This window comes from Xyrauchen texanus, chromosome 45, assembly GCF_025860055.1.
Source record: "Xyrauchen texanus isolate HMW12.3.18 chromosome 45, RBS_HiC_50CHRs, whole genome shotgun sequence".
Classification (NCBI taxonomy): Eukaryota; Metazoa; Chordata; class Actinopteri; order Cypriniformes; family Catostomidae; genus Xyrauchen; species Xyrauchen texanus.
Window position 1 is genome coordinate 24,717,485 of NC_068320.1, and position 22,748 is coordinate 24,740,232.

General features: G+C 37.9%; 1 protein-coding gene across 3 annotated transcripts; it reads right to left on the bottom strand.

Annotated features, from left to right (window-relative positions):
• Positions 1–1,783: 1,783 nt before the first annotated feature.
• On the bottom strand, positions 1,784–22,065 carry waslb (WASP like actin nucleation promoting factor b). Of its 3 annotated transcripts, XM_052118732.1 has the most exons (11): positions 21,673–22,065; positions 15,372–15,506; positions 15,191–15,277; positions 14,809–14,905; positions 13,145–13,168; positions 9,598–9,796; positions 8,874–8,916; positions 7,836–7,989; positions 5,655–6,169; positions 3,804–3,912; positions 1,784–2,956 (listed from the first exon to the last, which is right to left on the bottom strand). In XM_052118732.1, exons 1-11 carry the CDS (start codon positions 21,778–21,780, stop codon positions 2,898–2,900), a joined length of 1,530 nt encoding a protein of 509 aa, XP_051974692.1. In that variant the 5' UTR covers positions 21,781–22,065; the 3' UTR covers positions 1,784–2,897. The 3 variants fall into 3 exon arrangements, with proteins under 3 accessions (XP_051974692.1, XP_051974693.1, XP_051974694.1); XM_052118733.1 differs by lacking the exon at positions 13,145–13,168; XM_052118734.1 differs by lacking the exons at positions 13,145–13,168; positions 14,809–14,905; positions 15,191–15,277; positions 15,372–15,506; positions 21,673–22,065 and adding an exon at positions 10,315–11,100.
• Positions 22,066–22,748: the final 683 nt, after the last annotated feature.

Genomic DNA, 22,748 nt, shown 5'->3' on the forward strand with positions numbered 1-22,748 from the left:
TTAGGCTGCAGCAGTTGCCGCAGAGCAACCTATGAGCATTGTTGCCAACTTAGCGACTTTGTCGCTATTTTTAGCGACTTTTCAGACCCCTTTAGCGACATTTTTTCAAAAAAGCGACTAGCGACAAATCTAGCGACTTTTTGGACAAACCTTAGCAACTTTCCAAATTCCAAATATCGCCAGTACTGCAAGCGTGAGGTCTTACTTCCCCGCTGCGTCTGCTCTGTTCAGTGAGCGGCTGAGACGAGCAGCACATTCCGTTGACTGCACGCCAGCGGACATAGACATGAATGAGCTGCGCATGTGCACGCTGTGTTAGCAGGAACCAATCAGTGATCACATAGCAGCTGCCTTCTCCTTTGTTTTAATTCAAAACATTTAATTTGACCGTTTTTCTTGGCATGCGCAATTCACTACTAATCAGAGTTTTAGTTCATTCCGGTTCGGTTTCTGAACTCTCCGACTTCATATCGTATATTTACAGACTCTATACATTTTACTTATCCAAACACAACAATAAACCTTCTTCAAACTCATAAACATGTAACGTTAGCTAAGTTCCGTTCCGTTCCGTTGTCTAACAGAAAATATGTAATTGAGAACCGTTTTACTGGACATTCGGCTATATACTTATATAAAAACAGTATGAGCACGGTTTAGGGGAGATAACCGTTATTATAAACTGAAGTAGGCTACAGTACCGACAAATTAGGCAGAATGCAAATACGACGCGATGACGTCATTAATATGCTAATGACGCATGACGTCATCTGGCGACATTTAGCTACTTTCCATTGAAAATAGTTGGCAACACTGCCTATGAGCTCGCTAGCTTGCCCGCTCAAGGTCTGCAGCTGCAGCACTGCGTTGACAATGGATACAAAAATTAAGGATAATTTTTTGGCTTCAATATCTCAGAAAAGATTAATCTTTCCCGTAGCGTAAGCTAGCTTACGCAATACTCGTTCCCTCATCTAGAGAGAACCGAGGTTACGTTAGGTAACCGATACGTTTTTAAAGCATTTTCATTGTTTTTAAAGCAAAATGTCAGTTCTTTAGATCTTGTATTTGTACTTCTACCTTGACTTGAAAATTATTTTAAACATAAGTTAATGTTTGTATAAATGTAAATAGTCTACTTGGTTTGGAAAATGTGATGCCAATAAATGTCAATTGATGATCTAGCCTTATTTAGAATTATTTCTTCCATTATTTCTGCAATTTGGTGTGTGTTACTTAACAGAACTTACCAAAACAGTCTGTGGTTTAGTAAGAGGTCAACAGATCAGCCATCCATGACCAAAACTCGAATTTAAATTAAATGGGAGAGGATTCATTGTATGAATATCAGAGTTTCTTAATCCGGTATGTTCTGGAAAAGTTCCCAGGGTCTAAATCCACTCAGCAACTGTTCACGATGAACACCGAAATGTTTTTAGTAGCAATAGCAACAACAGCTATTCCTGATGTAACTGATATTCCCACAAAATACTGTAACAAGAATTATATTCAATATTATAAGGGACATAATCAACGTAATATTAACTACCCGTGTATCACAACCTGCAATGGATATTTGCAGTGTAGCAACACTCCGAAAAAGAGCGTGAGGCCACAGGGAAATAATAATAATAAAAAAAGCTGCTAAACAATTATGAGACAGGCACAAAAATGAAATAATACTTCCTTAAACCATTGCATTCCAGTTGGTTTTATGGATTAATCAGAACAATTTCTATGCAGTCAAAATTATGCATAAATAAAACACCCAACAATGTAAAGCCTCTGTAAATATTAACATTTATTTGAGTGTACAATTTTAATAATTCTGTTTTCAATCTAATTTTAAAGGTTTCAAGTCTTTGTTGCTTCTCAATACAACCCCTGCATGAAAACAAGGACAAAAAAAAAAGAAAAAAAAACTGTAAAAGATATGACCGAATTTTTAACAGCTATACGAAACCGTTAAAAACAGTGTAACCATTTCATTATTTCGCCGATACGACCCACTGCAGGTCATCTTTTGAAATGAGTAACAACCCTCGACAGGGCTCTTTAATTTAGTGTAGCATCACAGTGGATTATTAGTAAAGATGGAAAGTGTATGAACAGTCTGCTTCTAGCATGTTCAATCTAAAAAACAAATGACACACACTGTTTCTACACAAAATGTCCATTCAACATATACATGAATAGAATCTGTTCTGCACAACAGGACGTTGCCAGTGAGATTCAAAGTTATAGCAGTAATATGCAAACATGAAGACAGCACCACTTCTAATAACTGTAGTGTTTGTTACGGGGAGTCCTGAAATAGTAGCTAGCACACAATGTGTAAACATAACTGCTGTATTAACTTGTTTTCACATGAACTCTTTTTTTTAATCTTTTCTGATTCGTGCAAAAATATAAAACCGACTCAAACTCTGAGCAAATTTACAAATTAGCAATGGGGCTAAATATGCTTTTCTTTATTAAGAAAATAATAGTGCTAAACTAGGATCTGAATAAGAAAAGGTAAAGTACATAAGTTTGAAAATAGTGTTGTCTTGCATCAAGTCACAATATCAACATTAAAGACTTGCTGATCTCGTTCTTTAGAGTAAACCTCCCTTCTGGCTACGAACCAAACAAAAAGACCCCAAAACATTCAACTCTACAAATCAAGAACACTTGATGTAAAATTGCACGTTATTCCAGGAGAAGAAAATAAAACCTATACAGAAGTATTATGACAAACCTTTACAGATTAAATGAGGTATTGCACAGATTAATACAAAAAAGCATAAAGGCAACAAACATTTACAGCAAATCGGTCATCCATTTACATTATAATTTTATAAGATTTAGAAAGACGAGGAATGTAGTGTCTTAATTCTTTTGGGCAGCGTTGGTCATCAGTCTTCCCACTCGTCCTCATCCTCAAAATCTTCTAAATCATCATCATCATCTTCATCTGCAAAACAACATTAAATATGATATAAACACATTTTAAATGTACAAACATGCAATAATCCATAGAATATCCTGCATGATTTTTAATCCAGCTCAATGATTGCAATTGTTGAGTGAATTTGTAATTTAACGTCATGCCAGCTTCCATGGCAAAAAAACAAGTTAAAATACATTTCTGGGTACAATATTAAAATCAGGGTTGATTTAGTTAAAAAATAAACTCTTCAAAAGTGTTTGCTGAAAGAAATAAAACCAGCACAATCAGATAAAATATGCTTCAGAGACAGTAGGCTTTGCCATGAGGTGCATAATGGTGGATCTTCATCGGACATTAAAAACGTGAGTCTGGAATGTTCTATTCTGTAACGGGTGTAAATGATCTGTTCCCAGATATTGCTCAAGTAACAGATCTGTCTTTTCCCCACAACAGGTTTATACAGGTGGAGTGGTGGCGGCGTAGTGGGCTAAAGCACAGAAATTGTAATCAGAAGGTTGCTGGTTCGATCCCCACAGCCACCACCATTGTGTCCTTGAGCAAGGCACTTAACTCCAGGTTGCTCTGGGGGGATTGTCCCTGTAATATGTGCACTGTAAATCGCTTTGGATAAAAGCATCTGCCAAATGCGTAAAATGTAAAAGTTTAAATTTCATGTAGTTTGTTTTTTTGTGCACTGATCCCATTCAGTCTGTCAGTTGTTGATGATGTAGGAGATTATGGTTGGTTTGAGGCCTGAAGGTGGTATGGAGCATTTGTTTAAGATCTGTCAAAAGTCTCCATACTCATTTCCTGGGATTCATTTCTATTGTAGTAAATTATGCTAAAGTGATGCACAACAGTGGCCACACACCTGAAGAGTGGATTGCTTTGCTCCTCTTCTGCATTACCTCCATCAACGCCCCCACAATGCCAGCTGAAGAGGCGGGAGTGGGTGGGGTCGAGTCTGGAATATCTGATACCTGAAAACATAACATGATTAGAAAGTTGTCTTTCTCCAACATGCACGTACATGTGGCCACACTTTTCTGATGTTGCTCTGGTCTGTCTGAGCAAAAGATAAATTCAAAAGTTCAAGAGTCAGTGATTTCCACTGACAAGAGCAACTGCTGGTAATGCTACATGTGTAATATCTAGAGCAGTTGGAAAAAATAGTTTCAGCAATGCATCGCGATTCATACTCAAATGATTCTGAATCGATTCTCAAAAGAATCAGAATCGATTCTGAGTTCAGTTTAAATCACGGCAAAGACAAAAAAAAAAAAAAAAAAAGGACCTGAGTCAAGTGCACAAACACGACTGTTTGCAGACCAGCTTTATCAAACCCATGACCATTTGTGCCCGAATGAAACTACAATCCCGACATTCTTTCACAAAACCAAGCATGTAGCAACGGGAGAGTTTATTTGTGATAAGAAGCCAACAAACAACATGAAACACGAGCTCACACCGATAATTGCACTGATTTGCACACAACGGGGGAAATGTTCAGGAGATGTTGGTGAGGTTTTCCTTCCCTCACCCACAAGTGATTAGACATTTGACACACAGTAGTGCTGCACGATTAATCATATCGCAATCGCGATGTCAGCCTGTGCGATTATATGACGGCAAATGCTGCGATTTTATTAAATAAATAAGTGCATGTGTGGACGTGACAGCCCATTCTCTCTGAGAGCTGTTTGCCCATTTTCTACACCGCTATTAGAAAGATGACCAGTCAGTCTCAGTTTAGGGAGTGGCAGGTGTGGTCATGTGAGTTTCCGGAGTTCAGTGTGGAAACCAGGTGAAGATGGACGCAGAGCAGTCCGACATTGAAAAAATAACACAGAAACACAGATCACAGCTTGGCGATATATCTTTTTTTCATCAATAATTCTAGTTAATATAATACGCGAGCCTGCAAACGCCAAAACTGTAATTCTCTGGTCGGGTCGAAGCTGCTTCAACCAGTCGTGGAAGAGACCCAATCTGAGCGGGAGTGGAGACCGGGAGAGATAAAGTTCTGCCGGCTGTTGAGCCCTCTAACACGAGACACTCGTCCCTCACCCCCGCTGTCTGCAGCTCGCAACGAGTTGCATCATTGAAGAGATCATTATAAGATCAATCTTATGTGAAAAAAAACCTTCAAATTACAACAACAATAAAATGTGTATATAAATATATATATATATATATATATATATTATACACATATACATACGCAACAACAGTTTTAGTGGTTTGATTGAGTGAACCACACTTTTATATCCAGTTTCCTTTTCAAAAGAGTTTATACAAACTACATGTTACATCCTGCTTAAGTGTTTTCCCAAATCGCGCAGCCCTAATACACACTAATATCTGTGTGTCTGATGGCTTGAGAAAGTTAAGAAACGTTCAAATTAATGCAAATGAGCACAGACAAAGCAGCAACTGCAAATGCTAGGGAACACACATGCATTTTGCACACATACAGGCATTAAATGAAAAAACGTTTCTTAATTAGCTAATTGTAAAAGCTGTAATTGTAATATCAATTATTTATTCAATTATCTACACAGCCTATGATTAATTATGCACCAAAGCAATTTTTATATAAATGCTTTCCCCTCCAGAATTTTTATGCCAAGAATGTGCATCCCACCAATAACGTTAAAGCATACAGCAGTAAGAATGCCCACATTGTTTTCAAGTTTACAGATCAGTTTACTAATCTACTCACGTTTTTAAGCTGAATGCCCCCTCGTATTTGGTCTAAGAGTGCGCCACGACCACCGCTGGACACTGGAGCCTTGTTGTTATGGTCCACCATCTTCAGCGGAGTCCCTTCACGAATTTGATTCAGGAGTGCAGATTTACCCCCCAGTGACTCCCCTGAATCCACATACGATAGGGGAGGAGGTGCAGGAGGTGGGGGTCCTGGGGGTGGAGGTGGCGGTGGTGGTGGTGGTGCTCCACCCATTGAAGTTTGAGGAGGTGGAGGCGGTGGACAGGAGGCAGGTTGGGGTGGTGCAGGTGGAGGGGGAGCTGGCATGGGCCCTCTACTGGGTGGAGGAGGTGGTGCTCCCATACCTGGTCGGGAGGGAGGTGGAGGCGGCGGAGCCGTGTTGGGTGCTCTTGATGGAGGTGGTGGGGGTGGTGCTCCTTGGCCACGGGAAGGAGGTGGGGGAGGAGGCCCGGAGCTGTGGGGAGGTGGAGGAGGTGGTGGTCCTCCTCTTGAAGGTGGAGGTGGAGGAGCTGTAGACAGATAATGAAACAGCATGTTAATGGTCATTCAGAACAAATGCGTTGTCACACTTAAAACTAGATGAGGCGCAACGAATGTAACCGAATGCAAATGCCCCTAGATGTTCCTTTGAAAGTTGATATTCTTTTTAACCCGACACGGCATCTCCAAAAAGGACACATTAACAAATATCAAGTTTTGTTTGGAAAACTATTAGGTTAGAAAACTGAAAAAAAAAAAAAATATATATATATATATCAAAGTATGCAGTTATGGAGAGCTGTACCAGTGCACCAAACACATTCTTGCATTCAATCAGTTTTTTTTTTAAAAATTGTGTTTGTGTAAACATGCGCTAGAAGGATGTCTTTGACCATTGCACCGTGTCTAGCACAGAAGCGGGGTGTTTTTAGGCCACATCAATACATTTTCGTTTAAAAAAGCATTAACTTTGCTACATTTACACCTCTCGTCCTGGCCCCTGGTAGTAATGTGTTAACCAGTAGAGATCTTGCTACATATCTATATATTTTTGGTAATGCTTAACTTGCATTGAAGCCAGAACATTCCTTTAAAAGGTATGTTATGCAATTTTACACAATGCAATTGCAATTGTTTATTTTAATGCAGATTACAATTTCTTTCGGTTGCAGAGCAACTGGCGCAACTTGTCTCATTAATGTGGAATTCAACTCATGGGTCAGTGTATTTCAGTACAACAGCTTTGAATGTGACAAACTCAATACAAATTAAAGTTGGAACGACCTGTAAATATTGTGATTGAGATTTTAACTCAGGTGTTATATAATGTGAGACTTATTCGTTTGTTATCATTGAGTCCAGCAAGATCTAAATAAGAAAACGCATATGAGATTAATCTTTCTTTTATAAAGTATTTAATTCACTGGATTATCCAGAAATGGGCATTATCACATGATTATTAAATAGATAACCATTTTATATAACCAATGATTTATACCATTACTGTGATATAAAATTACTCATACCATCATACAAATCATGGTCAAACTTTTGGCTACCCTTACAATATTGTCAAACATCTGATATAACTGTCCAATGACATGCTAACGCAGACAAATCACTTCAAAGGCAAACCTGCTGTGAAAAATAAAAAAAATACTCCAGGGTCCTTAAATCTATCACAGAATGTAGGGAGAAAGCAAAGGGGAACATTATTCACAGAGGATGCAGTGTTAATTCTGGCTGCTGCTCACAGCTGAACTTATTCCCCCAAAATTGATGCTGCAAGTCAATGCTAATTTAAAAAAGCTGACTTTGAAAAGTAAGCCTTTGACAGGGAACGCTCTCATCGGTGATAAGCAATTTAGCCAAAAGTCAATTTTTTTTCAAACGTTCTGACTAGGCACTGAAATCAACACGACTCAAGGAGTCATCTACAAAAATAGGCACAACAGTCCACAACAATCTCGTCCAATCTTCTGCCAGTTTTATGAGGCATTAATCTGATTGGTTATCATTTGCACTGCAGACCCATGCAGAGGGGAAGAGTAACATACCACACCACCTCGGGGGTCCTGAAGGACAGATTATTCAATCATTACTCTTTAATAGTACAAATTATGAACATGTTTGCTTAGATAAAAAGCATGACTTCTACCACAACAAACACTGTTTTAACAGTCAACTAGACCTCACCTTGTCGTCGAAGTTCATTTTTTACAGCCTCTACTCCTCCTTTCTTCTCGATAAAATCGTAGATGACCTTAGACGTTTCTTTGTCTTTGAGCTCGGCCTCAGAAATGCCACACACATCAAAGAGGTTCTTCAGCTCTGGGTCCAGATTATTTAACTGAGAAAAGACAAGGAATCAACATATTGTCAAAAAAAACTAATAAAAAGAATGAAAGCATCTCCTTGTGTTGTAGCGTTCCTCACTTGTACACAGCTTTGGATAAGCATCCGCTAAATGAATAAATGCAAATGTTTTGTCTCAAGACATCTTAACACATCTGAAAGTGACAAAATTATGTAATCCAGGAAAATATTTCAACCGCTTTCACACAAACCTTCCCTTAGCAATGGATTTCTTCGAGATCATAATGGAGCATAGATACAATATCTATCTTTTAGAAATAAGATTATAGGCTAAATATATTAAAGGGTTACAGGCCACAACCAGTGAAGGCACTAATACTAGAGAAATTGATGTTAGGAAATTACTTAATTAACACACTAATAAAACTCAATTACAGTGGCTTTATACAGTTACATATTTTCTGCAGTCACTCAAGGTGAATGTGCTTCATGAGACTTAAAGTTAATGATTCTTCCCTGTGACTGAAAAAAATTGCCCTACGCCACCAGATTCACACTATAACCCCAAATAAATCCAATCTCATTCAGGATAGAAAAAATGTAAAGGTGAACTAATGCACACAAACTGTTCTTAGTAACTCAGTAAGCAAAAACTGATCCTTCATTTTTGGAAAAATTATTGTTTTGGATTATAAAGATGCACAACCACCCTCCCACCCACGCACACAAATCTCATTGTGTAAGAGATGACGGTTGCGTTTAGGAATCATGTCCTGCAGTGACCTCTGACATAGGAAAAATGTCATGATGAAGACATGTAAACATCTGCGCCTTAAGCTGTAACGCATACGACACGGAACATCGTGGCTTTACGGTGTTTTGCATTCAATGCAAAAACACAAAGGTGGAAATACTTACATCAAACCCAGTGTTTGGATCCCAGCCAACATGCCCAACGTGCCTGGGAAAAAAAGGATTTGTTAAGAAATTTGCTTTAAAATACTGTACATAAAAACACACAAACACTAAAAGACTCAGAAACTTTAGAAATTGAAAATGTATAAAGCAAATAAAGATAAAATGGAGATTAAGGTCAAATCTGGATATAAAAACGGTCTATGTAAAGGAATGGTTTCTGCCCACTACCAATGACACCACTTTATCCAGATTCCTGGAGTACAACATCCGGATTATCCACACTAGGGGCTCATGTTGAGCAAAATATTACATAAAAGGAAGTGTCCATCCGATTACACTTCCCACCACAACAGTGTAAACAAATCTCCAGGAACCTACTGTAAGGGAAAATTCATATCAGTAATTTAAATAAATTGAGACGTAATACAGTTCCAATCCATTGGTACTTTAAAGTTGACAATAGAGTCAAAGGGAATTGCAAAAATAATTTCACTCCATTGGTTGAGCCAATGTTGCCATGTCGGGCAGCTCGAACAAACAGAGCGCTGCTGTGAAAGCGCCACAGAGCCCCACCGTTACACTTTATGGAGGGAAATCAACCTACAATGGCTGCCGTAAGAGCCCTTAAGATCCTGAAGAATCAATAACATTGAAGTAAATGCAATTTCAGTCCAAACAAGCATCTCTATAACAGCACTTGTTTTGAACACTGAAGCGAACTCACCGAAAATTGCTAGGAGTGCCAATTTCAGCCTTGGATATTTTTTTCTTCTTGTTTTTCCCTTTGGCTTTGTCTTTCTTGCTGAAGTTGCTGTGGATGTTATTCATTTGAGCGTTATTGTGAGAACGCTGATTGCTGATCTCTGGGTTCTTTATGTCAACTGTCGCCATCGGCAGCGCAGGTCCTGTAGGTCCTGATGGCCCTGAAATAGTCACAATAATTTAATTTATTCATTGGTAAAATCCAGCACTTTTTGGATTTACTGGACTTGTTCACACAAAATATAAAAATTATTTCATTATTAACTTACCCTCATGTTAACCAAAACCTGTGTGCTTTTATTTTTTTCTATGTAACACAACATAATTGTTTTTTTAAGAATTTTTTTCCCCTTGCGACAGCAATCATGGTACATTTTGAAGCCTGACAAACATGATAACAATGAACTGTTGTATGGAAAAGAGCTGCGTAAAGATTCCTTAACATCATCCATTTGTGTTCCATGTAAAAAAATAACAGCATACAGGTTTGAGACATCATGAGGGTGAGTAAATAATGGCAAACATTTCGTTTTGGAAGAACCATCCCTTTAAACGCACTGATTGCAAACAATCATCAATAAACTGCCAATAAAGTCTTAATCATCTCTTTACCCCAAAAACCTTGAGAAACCTCATGAAACATCCTCTTCTTAAGTCAATTAAACCAATCAGAACCTACCTGCAACCGCACGCTTTAGATAACCGTGAGCAGGAGAGGGTACAACAGAAGGGCTACAACGGCCACTAACTTTTCCACCACCTAAACTCATGTCCAGGAGGAGTTTACCCATCACAACACAACCACGCTCACTGTGTCGCAGATTCGTCGCAGGGTCAGAGAACGGAGCGTAGAGCTCATCCTCTGGGAGCACAAGGCACTGCAGGGGAGCCAGGCAACCTCCCATACCCGAAGCCCCGTCCAGTATCTCATCAGATGGGGCTGACAGGAAGGTGGTGCAGAACATCATCTCTGAAGTCTATGGTCTACAACCTGCGCTACCAAAGGCTGAGACACTGACATGTAGACATCAAAGATGCAGGCATGTTCAATCCACTCCCAATGCAGCATCAAGTGAAAATGCTCTGCCAGCATTTGAACACATCTGTCTGGCCATAAAGTCCAACCCCTTTTTAATCTGAGCAAATGATACGCCAGTGCTGGATTTTACATAACCGTTAAAGCCAGCAGTAAGCCGTTGCAAATCTCCTGGTTTCTTCTAAGCATGATGAGGGGGCACAGTTAGGACATGGCACATCTCAACCTCCATTCATAAAGAGAGTGCAGGTTTACATAAATAAACAGACATGATCAATAATATCTGCTTACTATAGACATGGAAGAGGGATACAACTTTGGGCACCATGAACTTGTTTTAAGGAAAAAGCTGCGTTCAATTATCTCCTTTTGTGTTCTACAGAAAAAATAACAGTATGAGGCAATCCTTTAGCAAATACGCTATTATTCTGGAGTCAAAACACCAATATCAAACAGCAGGTTGGGTTGGGGGGTGCTCATGTTACCAGCTGAGTAAATCCCCTGAAACAGATTAACTAAAGGTCTGATATTTGTAGTTGCAAAAGAGCCTATGATGCTCTGCAACAGACAACAGTCATAAACCGATACATCACAGAAGGGTGAGATTACTGCTAACACACACATACAGTGCCACATTAAAATACTGGGATTCAAGATCCAATTTAAACCTGGATGCAAAACAGAGGTGTCTTCACAAGTGAACTAAGACCTAAATAGTCACCTGATGACTCACTTTGGGAACTCTGGGTGTCAACTGCACCCTAAATAGACCCATTTCGTCACTTTTGGAGCATCAAATTCAACATCGAGTCATCCATTTACCTTTAGCTGGAAGATTTTGTGAATGCCAATTTCACAACTGCAACGTTGCTCAATATATAGGATGGAAGTGACACAGGTGCCAGACCTTCCAGTATAACCACATTTCTTCTGGATGAAACAGCATTTCCCTTAGGGTTCACGGCATAATGAAGAAACTAACTGCTAACATACACGTTGACTTAGGCGGGAGGTTTGGAGGGGTAGTTGACAGTAATGCCATTAGGCTACAAATATTAAAGACCACATCCACTGAAGGATCACGCTTTAACCAAGAACACATCATATGGAGTGCATGTGTGTGAAATGTATGTGCTGCACTGTATTTGCTGGTCATATTTCTGGTGCTGGATATAGACACAGATTTCCTGATTCACAAGTTCTCAATTCCATTGTGATTCATTTGTTTTTATTCAAGTTATAATGTCCATTTTTGCTTATGAAAGAAACTCTCCCTCTCTCAGCTAATGCTGTAAATTATGCAGGGAACCTTCCAACTTGCCACATAACGAAAATATTTTAAGAAAAAAACAAATATATATATATATATAAAAAAAATGAACAGGGCCCAAACTATGCAGTTCAATTGCTATTTATTTAACAAATATAATACTCATTGAAACCAAAACTAAAAGTTAAATTTAAAGTAAAAGTAAAAAACGGATCCTAGCATTTTAAGAATTAATATCGGGATTGTTCAAATGAAGATCGCGTTAATTGGGTAAAAGGAATTATTTTACCAAGCCCTACATATTTCACCTCAAAATGATAAAAAAAAAATAAATAATAATAATAAAAAATATATATATATATATATATATATATATATATATATATATATATATATATATATATATATATATATATTTTTATCATTTGATAAAAAATTAATTTTAATTTTAATAATTAATTATTAAATTAATTAATTAATAATTAATTAATTTTATTATTATTTTTTTTTTGTTGCATTAAAACTTAAATTTGTGGCATAATGTTCATTTCCACACAAATGTATTTCAACTAGTCCCTCTTTTTCTTTAAAGAAAACAAAAAATCCCAAATCTGGGTTACACAGTAAGGCACTTATAATGGAAGTGTATCGGGCCAACCGGTAAACATTAAACTCAAACATTTCAAAAGTATAGCCACAAGACGTAAACACTATACATGTTAACGTGATTTTAGTGTGATAAAAATTGCTTACTAACTTTGTCTAAAGTTATAGCCAATTTTAAAACTTCATTGCCATGACGATGTAATGTCAACTAACCCTAAAACCTCTAACTTTACAGCTCAAATAACACATGAGTTTTAACAGAAGAATTAATGGAAGTGCATTTATAAAATTATAAGCTTCATATTACTGTCTTTAAACCCTCCAAAAATTGGCCCCATTCTCTTCCATTGTAAGTGTCTCACCGTAACTTACATTTTTGCATTTTTCTTTTTAAGGAGGAGGGACGAGTCTAATATAATATCTTATATTTTTCTATACAAGAGATTCACTAATGATTCTATATTTATTCTGTATTAATAAACTCTAGGTCATCTTCAAATTTCCACATTTTAACTGGTATAATTTGTCACTCATGTTTAAAGTTTAGTCTAGACAGAATTAACTTGAGTAGATTTAATTTGTCGGTAAACAACCTACCATTTGGAGGATCTCGTCTTTTTTCTGCAAGACAAAATTAAGATATCCATTATTATTATTATACTGACAATTATTTGAAATGTGCTGGTCATTAATGAAAGAGCGGGAAAGTTAGATTTGAGGTCAATCAGTGGTGTGCAAAAGGTCAAAGAGCCTGAGCGTTTTATGTTAGTTCTTCAGGCGGTGCACAGAAAAACGGACCACAATACAATCCTCTCCTTGTCCCAGCAGAACTTGCTGAGTCAGTCGACAGAGAGAGAGGAAGTGGTTAAAAGAGCAAAGCTAATCAGAAGCAGACCAACACGAGCAGACCCCCGTCGGTCCCACACACATCAAAGAGTAACTACACACGAATTACAGGCATGAGGACATGCTGAGGGTGGAAAAGTAGCAGCCTTTGTTAGGAAGGAAAAATTCAAAAAGGAAGAGATACAGTTAAATACATGATTAAACCAAAAATGTAATTATGTAATAATTTACACACTCATGTAAAGAAAGTGAATGTGGGCTGGGTTTCTCAAGCTCCAATCTGGTGCCATAAAAGTAGTCCATAAAACTTGTGTGCTCTTCCCGATAAACCATTTAATTATTCAGTGATAATCGTCCCATTTGTTGAAGCTCGGAACTGGACTACAAGTCGTTAGTACAACAAAAAAGGTACATGTATGGCATTTAAAGACATATGCCAGGGCTATTCAACTTCATTGACAAGTTTGCCAGATGGAAAATATCTTTGGGGCATGACAGTCAAGAATATTTATGGTTAACATCATCAGGTATCATTTGTTTACTATATAAATAAAATATTTTTATCATGAGAAAAATTTTCCAGCAGGAAAACCCCCCCCTAAAAAGTACTTTCAAAATTGGTCCATAACAGAGTAATCGAAATGATTAAAAAAAAAAATTATTAAACAATAACAGTGAAGTTTATTCTACATGTATATGCAAACACATTGCTCCCTCCATGCACCTTTTTCATTGGTGTTACATCAGACATTTCCCAAATCTAAGTTTGTTATATATGCAATTATATAAACTTAAGACTTATCAAACCAAATGATTTCTTGACCAAACTAATGAACAGAACTTTGTGGTTTCTCCAAACTCTCACTTATCAGTCGTCCATGATTTTAGTTTTTTAATCTTCCTATTCTGTCAAAATGATGGATAATGAACATTCGTAGCGCAACCTCTGGAAAGAGTCTAAAAAACAAGGTGCTACTGCACGAGACGCTGTAAAAACATCGAGATGTGATGTGATGTCCGTCTAGCGCAAGTTTACGTAGGAAAACAATTGAAAAAAAAAAGCATGAACAGACAACGCATTCGGTGAACAGCCCCCAAGACAAGGCATTAACATTTGGTCGCGAGATGCGTAAGAACCAATAGCATATGGGAGGGCTATTCAATCTGGCCCCTTTCAAATTTTCAGTGACACCTGTGAGATTGACAACAAATGTTATTGCCACCATATTTGATGGAAGACCTACAGAGCAGCGGAAGATTACATTTCTGTCTCAGAAGCCTACTTTTACAGTTCTTTTATGGTATTTTTGAATCTTTTTAAAGCTTTACAGCCCCATTCACTTCCATTTTATGAAAAAGAACAGCCAAGATATTCTTTAACACAGACACAGGTTACACAACAATGCTCCAATTACCATTTTTTCTCAGTCTTTTGCCCAAAAGATCGCTGGTCGCTGATCTAAAGCGCTTGGCTTCCTCTTCATTGGCAAAATTGAGGCCGATCTGGCATGACTGAAATGGAACACACATTAGGATGTTTTGGAGAAACACCAATCACACACTAAACAATGAACAAAACATTCAAAATGGCACACTATTACAGTACAATTAGGAAAGTCCCATTGGTTTTTCTCAAAGTGCACTGCTAAAGTATCTTAGGAGTCATAACATACTTTTTCTCCCTCAAGTCTAATTTTCCATTTTCCACCCGCTAAATGATTCTTAAAATTAAATGTGTAAAAATCAAAACACATGGGCGGATGTATGCAGAGGGCATGCAGATACAAGAGTACTTACATCTCCAGCAAATGTGATAAAGTATGGCCTAGAGCTGTTTATTGTGAAGTTATTGTAAAGCTCTTGCTCAAACAAGGTTTTCCCCTCCTGTTGGACAGAAAAAGAATCACAATGAAACTTGGAAAAAGTGCTGTTAGGTATTAAAAAGACATCTGACCCACATGCTGACGTGTTGACTTACTTTGACATCACAAACCCTGATAAAGTAAGATCTCATGGGGTTGTCTTTCACCAGACAGGCCACCCCACAGCATTTCTTCACCCAGGATGAGCTTCTGTCTGCTCCATAGACCTGCACCACTGCTGAACTCAAACTCTAGATAGAAAAGAAACACTTAATACAGTAAACTGGTTTACTGCAGTGGATGGGATCGTACCGCAGTATCATTCAACTGCCCGACACAAGGCAAACACCTCATGATGGATTTGAGTGAATTTGACAGACCCGTGCCAAAAGCGCAGGACTCACAGAGAAACGGCCCAGCGCATTGACAGTCTCCTCACGAAGCTGCCAGTCACAATGTCAGTGAATGAAGACACTCTCAGATTAATAATGATGACAATGACTAATGTGCTGCTTTAATGCAGTAGCCCAATACAATTTTTTGTTCTGCCTTATATTTACATTTAATACTCCATTGTTTTAGTGAAATGGATTTAAAGGGCAAATGTGCTTATTTTTTGGTCAAGAAAATAATGTGAAAATGCAAATAAATAAATATGCATGGTCCCAAAACCAGCTTCATTTACTTTAGGCAACCTGTAATTACTTATTTTCTTCTTTTGATTTTGGGGTCAACCTGGACATGTTTTTGTAAAATTCAAGCACATTTTAGAATATAAAACTTTATGAATGAGCAAGTAAATTCTGGTTATCAATATGTCCCCTTAAAGGAAAAACAAGTGAGCAGCCGAGTTTGAAACTGGGGCTAAGTATCGATACAGATTTACCAATTTGATTCAATTCGACTCACAAGCTCTTCATTCGGTTCAAATTTAAATATGATTTGATTCAATTCTGTATTTATTGCATATATTTAAATTAAAACTGAAATAAATTCCAAATTTAGATTTTACTTTTTAATAAACAGAGCCCAAATTATGCAGTTCAAATGTTATTTACTTAACAGTAGTGATGGGGAATTTTTTTCCCTTTTTCTCCCAATTTAGCCATTTAGATTGGGAATCCCAATTCTCAATGTGCTTTTTTAAGTCCTCGTGGCCGCATATTCAATCCGAGTGGCAGAGGACAAATCCCAGTTACCTCCACGTACGAGACCATCAACCCATGCACCTTATCACGTGGCTTATTGAGCACTTTTCCACGGTGACAGCACGTGTTGAGGCTTCACACCATTTACCGCGGCATCCACGCCCAACTCACCACGCGCCTCAGCAAGAACGAACCACATTATAGTGACCACAAGGAGGTTACCCCATGTGACGCTACCCTGGCTGGAATCACTCCACATGCCCTGGATTCGAACTAGCGAACTCCAGGGGTGGTAGCCAGCATCTTTACCACTGAGTCGGGAATCAGAGTCGAACACAAAAACACAAAATCTAACAACCCTGCTTAATAGATACAATAATCAACAATCAAAAACTGAAGCAAAGCTTAAATTAAAAGCAAAATAATGATCTAGGGATTTTAAGAATCCATCGAATGGATTTTAAGAATATCGGGAATTCAAATGAAGAACACGAATAATCGGAAAATCAATATATTTACCCAGCCCTATTTGAAACAGGACCACTGCATGCATCTACTTAAACTTCTGTTTACACTCATTAACTATTTGTCCTGAGATGCACCAGTCAGCTGCAACAAAATAGCCACTAAATTTCTCAGCTAATACTGCTGGTGAAAAGCCATACAGGACAGTGAAGGAACTACGGAAAAAAAAAAAACTGGGACTAGAAGTTACCTTTGTTAACTTTCAAGCACTGTTAAGAAAATAGCTGCAATATGTGTGAAAAAAGTCCCATTTTAAGGAATTAATGATCAGAATCCATTCTCAGGACGAGCCAGACGATTTACAAAAGTGGAGAGCCATGCGTCCCTGCAAGGAGCACGGTCAAGAATGTTGCCACACCACACGTCTGAAGAACCCGCAGAACCACAGGCCTGTGTGGTAGATAGTCAAACACATTTTTAACAGGACACACTAGTGACCTTCTGCATTCTCGATGGCTGAATAAAGCTGTCACTCATTAAAGTCATTTCTCAAACTTCAAAGCATTCATCCGAACAAGTGTGTGAGAGCGAGGGCCACATCATCTCAGTTTATCACTCAATATTAGCTGCAATTAGCCGAAATGTCCTCTGGAAGAACTCTTGATACATCAAAGCAGTGAGACATTATTTGCTATTAATGCTGCTTTCATGAAAATGCAGTATGGTTTACAAGACCGATAATAGTAATTTGCAGTTTCTTATTTGACACACAGTTGGTTAAGAGCATTTTGTTTTTAGGTGTGACAATTTCCACAAACCTGGTAATAATGGCCCGATAAAAAAAGCAATAGTAACACTGCCTTCTTGTATTAAATTAGAATTTATGATTCAGTCTCTCTCAATTGTAAGTATATTTATGTTACTTTTACTTCTGGCAAATATATGTTTCTAGGGTAGAAGTAAAAAGTATGCAAAAGTTCTGCATGTCAGACATTATGTAATCTAAACTAGCTGCAAATTAGCTTTTGATAGACTGCAAATGTTTGCCAGAGGTTTGCAGCTCGTCGCCGGTAGTGGTAAACCTCCGGCAATCCTGTTAAGATTTGTCCAATACAATGGACAATTTGCAGCAAAGCTCCTTCGCATTTGAAAATTATCAGTGGCAAATTTGCTATGTACTCTTGATTTTCATAAGGGTATATATTTTATGCCCCAACCCAAACATCATATCTAAACCTAACGATAGAGAGTCTGTAAGGATGATTTCAAGTGGAAAGAGTCCGTTTTGTATGACGCAACAGAGTAATTGTCACATTTAGGAGTCTAGGGAGAGTCGTCTGATTGGCTTTTGCAAAAGTTCCAAATCGACCCAACCTGTACGATTTCATAGGATATAGGCAACTCGTTTGAATCAGCGAAGGTGTGTTGGAACCGGGATCGTTAACAGGAACTGGAAATGTAAAAGCGTTCCTTATGATTCCAATCTATACATTAGATTTGTAGTAACTCAACTACACCCAAAAAAATAAATAAATAATAAATAAAAATAATCATGAGATTTTAAACTGCCCCCACCCAGTTCAAAGAGATAAAAATGGCCTATGGGCAAAGTTGGCCCGCAGGAACTACCTGAGTGGACTGGTTCTCCATCCTCCCACATTTATAAGCTAGAGGCGAAACACAATCTGCCAGAACCACTGAGGTCCACCACACCACTTCCTCAGGGTGGGCTGATCCTGCAATCCCGGTTCAAAACTCCCTGCTCTTTCAGTCAGTGTTTGAACGGAGGCAGCTTTTTCACTGACAATAATGCTGGCAGACTGCATACGGAAAATTAACAGCTTGTAGTTGTGCCTCATAGTTCTGTGATTCATGCAGTGTTCAGAACATCAACTGATCCATCAGGGAGCACACCCACTTCAATCATGCCACAACACGCCATTTGAGAGCGAAAAATAATAAAATGTAAACTAATAAATGGCAAAAGGTGCACAATAGATTTAAAAGAATATGATGTCAACTTCCCAAAAGTATTTAACATCAACTGCACCTTGATATTGCATATATGATAAGCAAAGCAGTCATCATCCAAAACCACCAAGTATGTGAAGCATTCAAGGTCTTAAGCCTTGCGAGAGAGACCGCATGGATACAGGGCAATTTCCCATTCTAAACACAAACACCACGGTTAGAGGAATATGACCCTTTGGAAACTTGTTTGGCCTCATTTGAAGAGCAACCCTCATTTCCGCTTTCTGAACAACAGGAGGAGTTTATTCTTGCAGGAACAGAACAGGTAACGTATTGGAATGAGGAAACAGCTCTGTCACATACAGCATGCCAACAGCAGTTTACAACAATGAACAAACAATCCAACGCAGCATCGGACTTAAACTACAATCCTTTTGGAGGCTAACTTGAGTATCAATGCGTTCTAATACATAGGATCCTGGCTGAGAGGAAATCTTATTATGCTTCTAATAAAACAAGGAAATGTGCCTGTAACATTCTATGGAATATCAAAGCTTGTATTCAGCAGATTATGGCTTATTTCATTTCTTATGTAGACAATTATATAAGGTGCAACTTGTGTTTGTCAACATTAATAACAGACAGAAATATCATCAGATAAATTTCAGATTAATTTGCAAATATTTGGCCAGATTATCAGTCGATAACTACATGTTAGTTCAAATATCTACAGACAGACTATCATTTTATGTTTTGAGTATTTATTTTTGAAAATACGTGAAATATTCAAGAAGATGTACACAAAAGTTATTGTACATCTTATTTGCTATCATTACATTGGACACTGTTCTATCTAGTTATCTGCATTGGAAATAATAAGAAAAAAACATATTTGTCAACAATAATCAAGACGGGCCATAGCCAAAGACATTAATAGGGCCACATCCCTCCAATATTCAAAATTGTGGGTAATTTATATGGGGTTGACCAATTTTCATTCTTGAAAATGTGGGTTTATCCTTGCTAGTTAAACAAGGAATACTAATGTCATAATGACAACATTTCTAAAAGGAATGCACAGATATGAAAACTTTTGGCTAACACAGATCTTAAAAAAGAAAAATGTAGACCGATACCTTTTACCACCTACTCAGTTTGTCATCAGATCGCTGTTTTGCTTAGGAATTAGACCTCTTCTTTATTTAAAGTATAAAGAGGTAAAACAGTGATTTTCTAACAATAAATTATTTACATTGAACATGGATTGGACATGTTGAACACATGACAGGCCAAAATTACAATGAAAGATAAATACAAGACAAAAGAGTTTCCTTGTATGAAACATACTTCAGAAGGCCTGTGTGGACGTTCACAAGCTTGTTATTATGGGAAGAGATATTAAAAGTTAGAAATGTAGAGTCGAAGGTCTTATTTTAGAGATCAGGACTGTTTAGAGGTCGACTGAGTGGATTTAGCCGATATCGATAACCAAGGTGGTGGAAAAGGCTGATAACCGATTAATCGCCCGATAGTTTTTAAAATCGATTCACAGAATTTCACAACATTTTCTTAGTCGGCACAGACAAAAAGGCCAGAGTAAAAAATTTATTAAATCCCAGATGGAGTTTATTTTTCAACCAATAATAAATCAGAAAAAAAAAGAAGATTGGGTACAAAACATGAGACTTGTAACACTAAACAAGCCTGAAATACACACTGGGGACTCTTATTTTGAAATTATGTAGACGTGAGTCACAATGCACTATTTTTAATATTAACCAAATTAAGCTTTTTATGGCCAACTGTATATATTATTATTCACAACATATTGGATTATACTGCTGAAGAGGGAGGTTTCCCCACATCAAAGGGAAAGTTTACCCTCGTCAAAGTCACATTTTTCTTTGCATGCCCTTGCTTAACTTTTAAAAATGTAATTATCAAATTAACATGGAGGAATACCAAAAAAAATATCTCCATCGATTTTTGCCAATAACTGATAGTTCCAAAAAGCAACAATCTGCACAGATTAATCGGTAAAACCGATATATCGGTCTACCTTTATTGTGAATATGAAACAGTCGCCCTGAGTAGGAGGAAGTTTTATGATGTGTCGTCAGGTGACATCCACAAATGCAGGCCATTTAATCAAGCTGTGAGAGGAAATCTATATACAGGAGTGTGCCAATTTGCCAACCACAACAGCACTTTTTATTAGGAGGTTTGATATAGAGCAGTTATATGACATCTTTGACCACCATTATTAACTTGGGTGTAACTATTGTGAACTAGAGAGCTTTAACATTAGACTCACTTCTATTAACTTTCATTAACAGCACAAAGAAACAGTTATATCAGGCCTACATAGTGCATATCACACCATTAATCATCTATAAAACACTGATTCAAACATTTTCATCTTGGATTAAATTCACATTCTCCATTAAATAATGCATGCTTAATGATAAGGTGTCATCTAAATCACGTGTATCTTTTAGAACAGCCCAAGGCCTAGGAGCTCACCTTAAACTTAAATAACTTGTCTTATTTATAGAATATATAGAAACAAGAACAGCACAAATGTCTGTGGATGACCACTGCAGCAAACACATTCTGGCAAACGGATCTGCCTATTGCACTTTGATGTTTTATTACTGATCAAATATATCGCAACATTGTATCCAGCTGATGGGTAATCAAAGTTTTCCATTCCAATGGAATCTTTAGTGATACATTGTATCGGGTCGGTACCATTAGACAACACTGTAATCATGGATTGAACACAACTAATAGAGACCTGGCAAAGAAGTCAAGCAAATGCTTGTGAACTTACGGTGCATTTCCTGCCCAGATAATGGAAGAGCACGTCGTTTTCTTGCTGGGTAAGCAACAAGGAGCCAATGTTGCTCACAGGCCTCCTGTTTGGAGGTGGACCGCTCATTTTTGGCAATCCGATGGTGTGAACTTAATCAGGAAGTGTGATTGAGAAAATATGTGTTCATTGATCTCCGATCATCGCAGCCTGTATCCGAACCCTCTCATATCTCCAGACCAGTGCGTGTTTGTGCCGGGGATGGGTTGAGAAGGCGTAATGTCTCTGCAAAGTCCTGGATCTCGGAAATAAAACGCGATCCCGGTAGGTATGGTTGACCAGTGTCGCCTTGACTCTAAACTTTCATCTGAACTCCAAAACCACCGAGGTTTCGATCCAACATGGCACTGCCAGCGTTGCGCATGACAGGGAAACATGAGAATTTACAAGTCCTACTACGAGGAAGGCCAATCTCATGTATATTAATGACGCCATGTGACGTTCGCCCAATGGGTTTGAATGATTGGCTGAGAGGCGGACGTTGAAAGTGGGCGCTAGTCACCTGGCGAATCAACGATAGAGTGGGCGTGTCTAACTTATATTACATTTATTATGTAGATAACACTCTAGGAAGGTTACCAGGCAACGTCAGCACAAGTAATTCATAATCATGAGCTACAATTTCGCCATAGTAGGAGACAGCATACGTATAATTTAGATAAATCTGCTTTCAGTATTTAGAGACGCTTGGTTTGAAAATAATAATGGGTCTTTAAACTGTGGGACCCTTAAAAAGAGAAAGAAAGAGAAAATGTCCTGTCTACTAGTTGTAGTTTTAAAAAAATGAACGCAGTGTGGGCGGAGTTCTGACGCCATGGCCATTGGATGTTATGTTAATTAAAGCAGGAATGCACGAGATGAACGTTCAAAATTAAAATTGCTCTTTATTATTAATAGCCAAATGCACTTTATTCCACTTTTAACATGTCACAGTACAACAAAAGCTGAACATGGCCTCTGACCTCGTCATTGAGTCTGTCCTGTGTACATCTATAACTGTCTGGTTTGGTTCAGCCACCAAACCAGACTGAAGGAAA

Coding starts and splice junctions, on each gene's coding strand:
- waslb (XM_052118732.1), bottom strand. CDS start 21,780: ATGAGCGGTCCACCTCCAAACAGGAGGCCTGTGAGCAACATTGGCTCC. Junction 9,797..13,144: donor AAGACGAGATCCTCCAAATG/GTAGGTTGTTTA, acceptor TGACTATTTCAG/GGCCATCAGGACCTACAGGA. Junction 6,170..7,835: donor AAATGAACTTCGACGACAAG/GTGAGGTCTAGT, acceptor ATCTGTCTACAG/CTCCTCCACCTCCACCTTCA.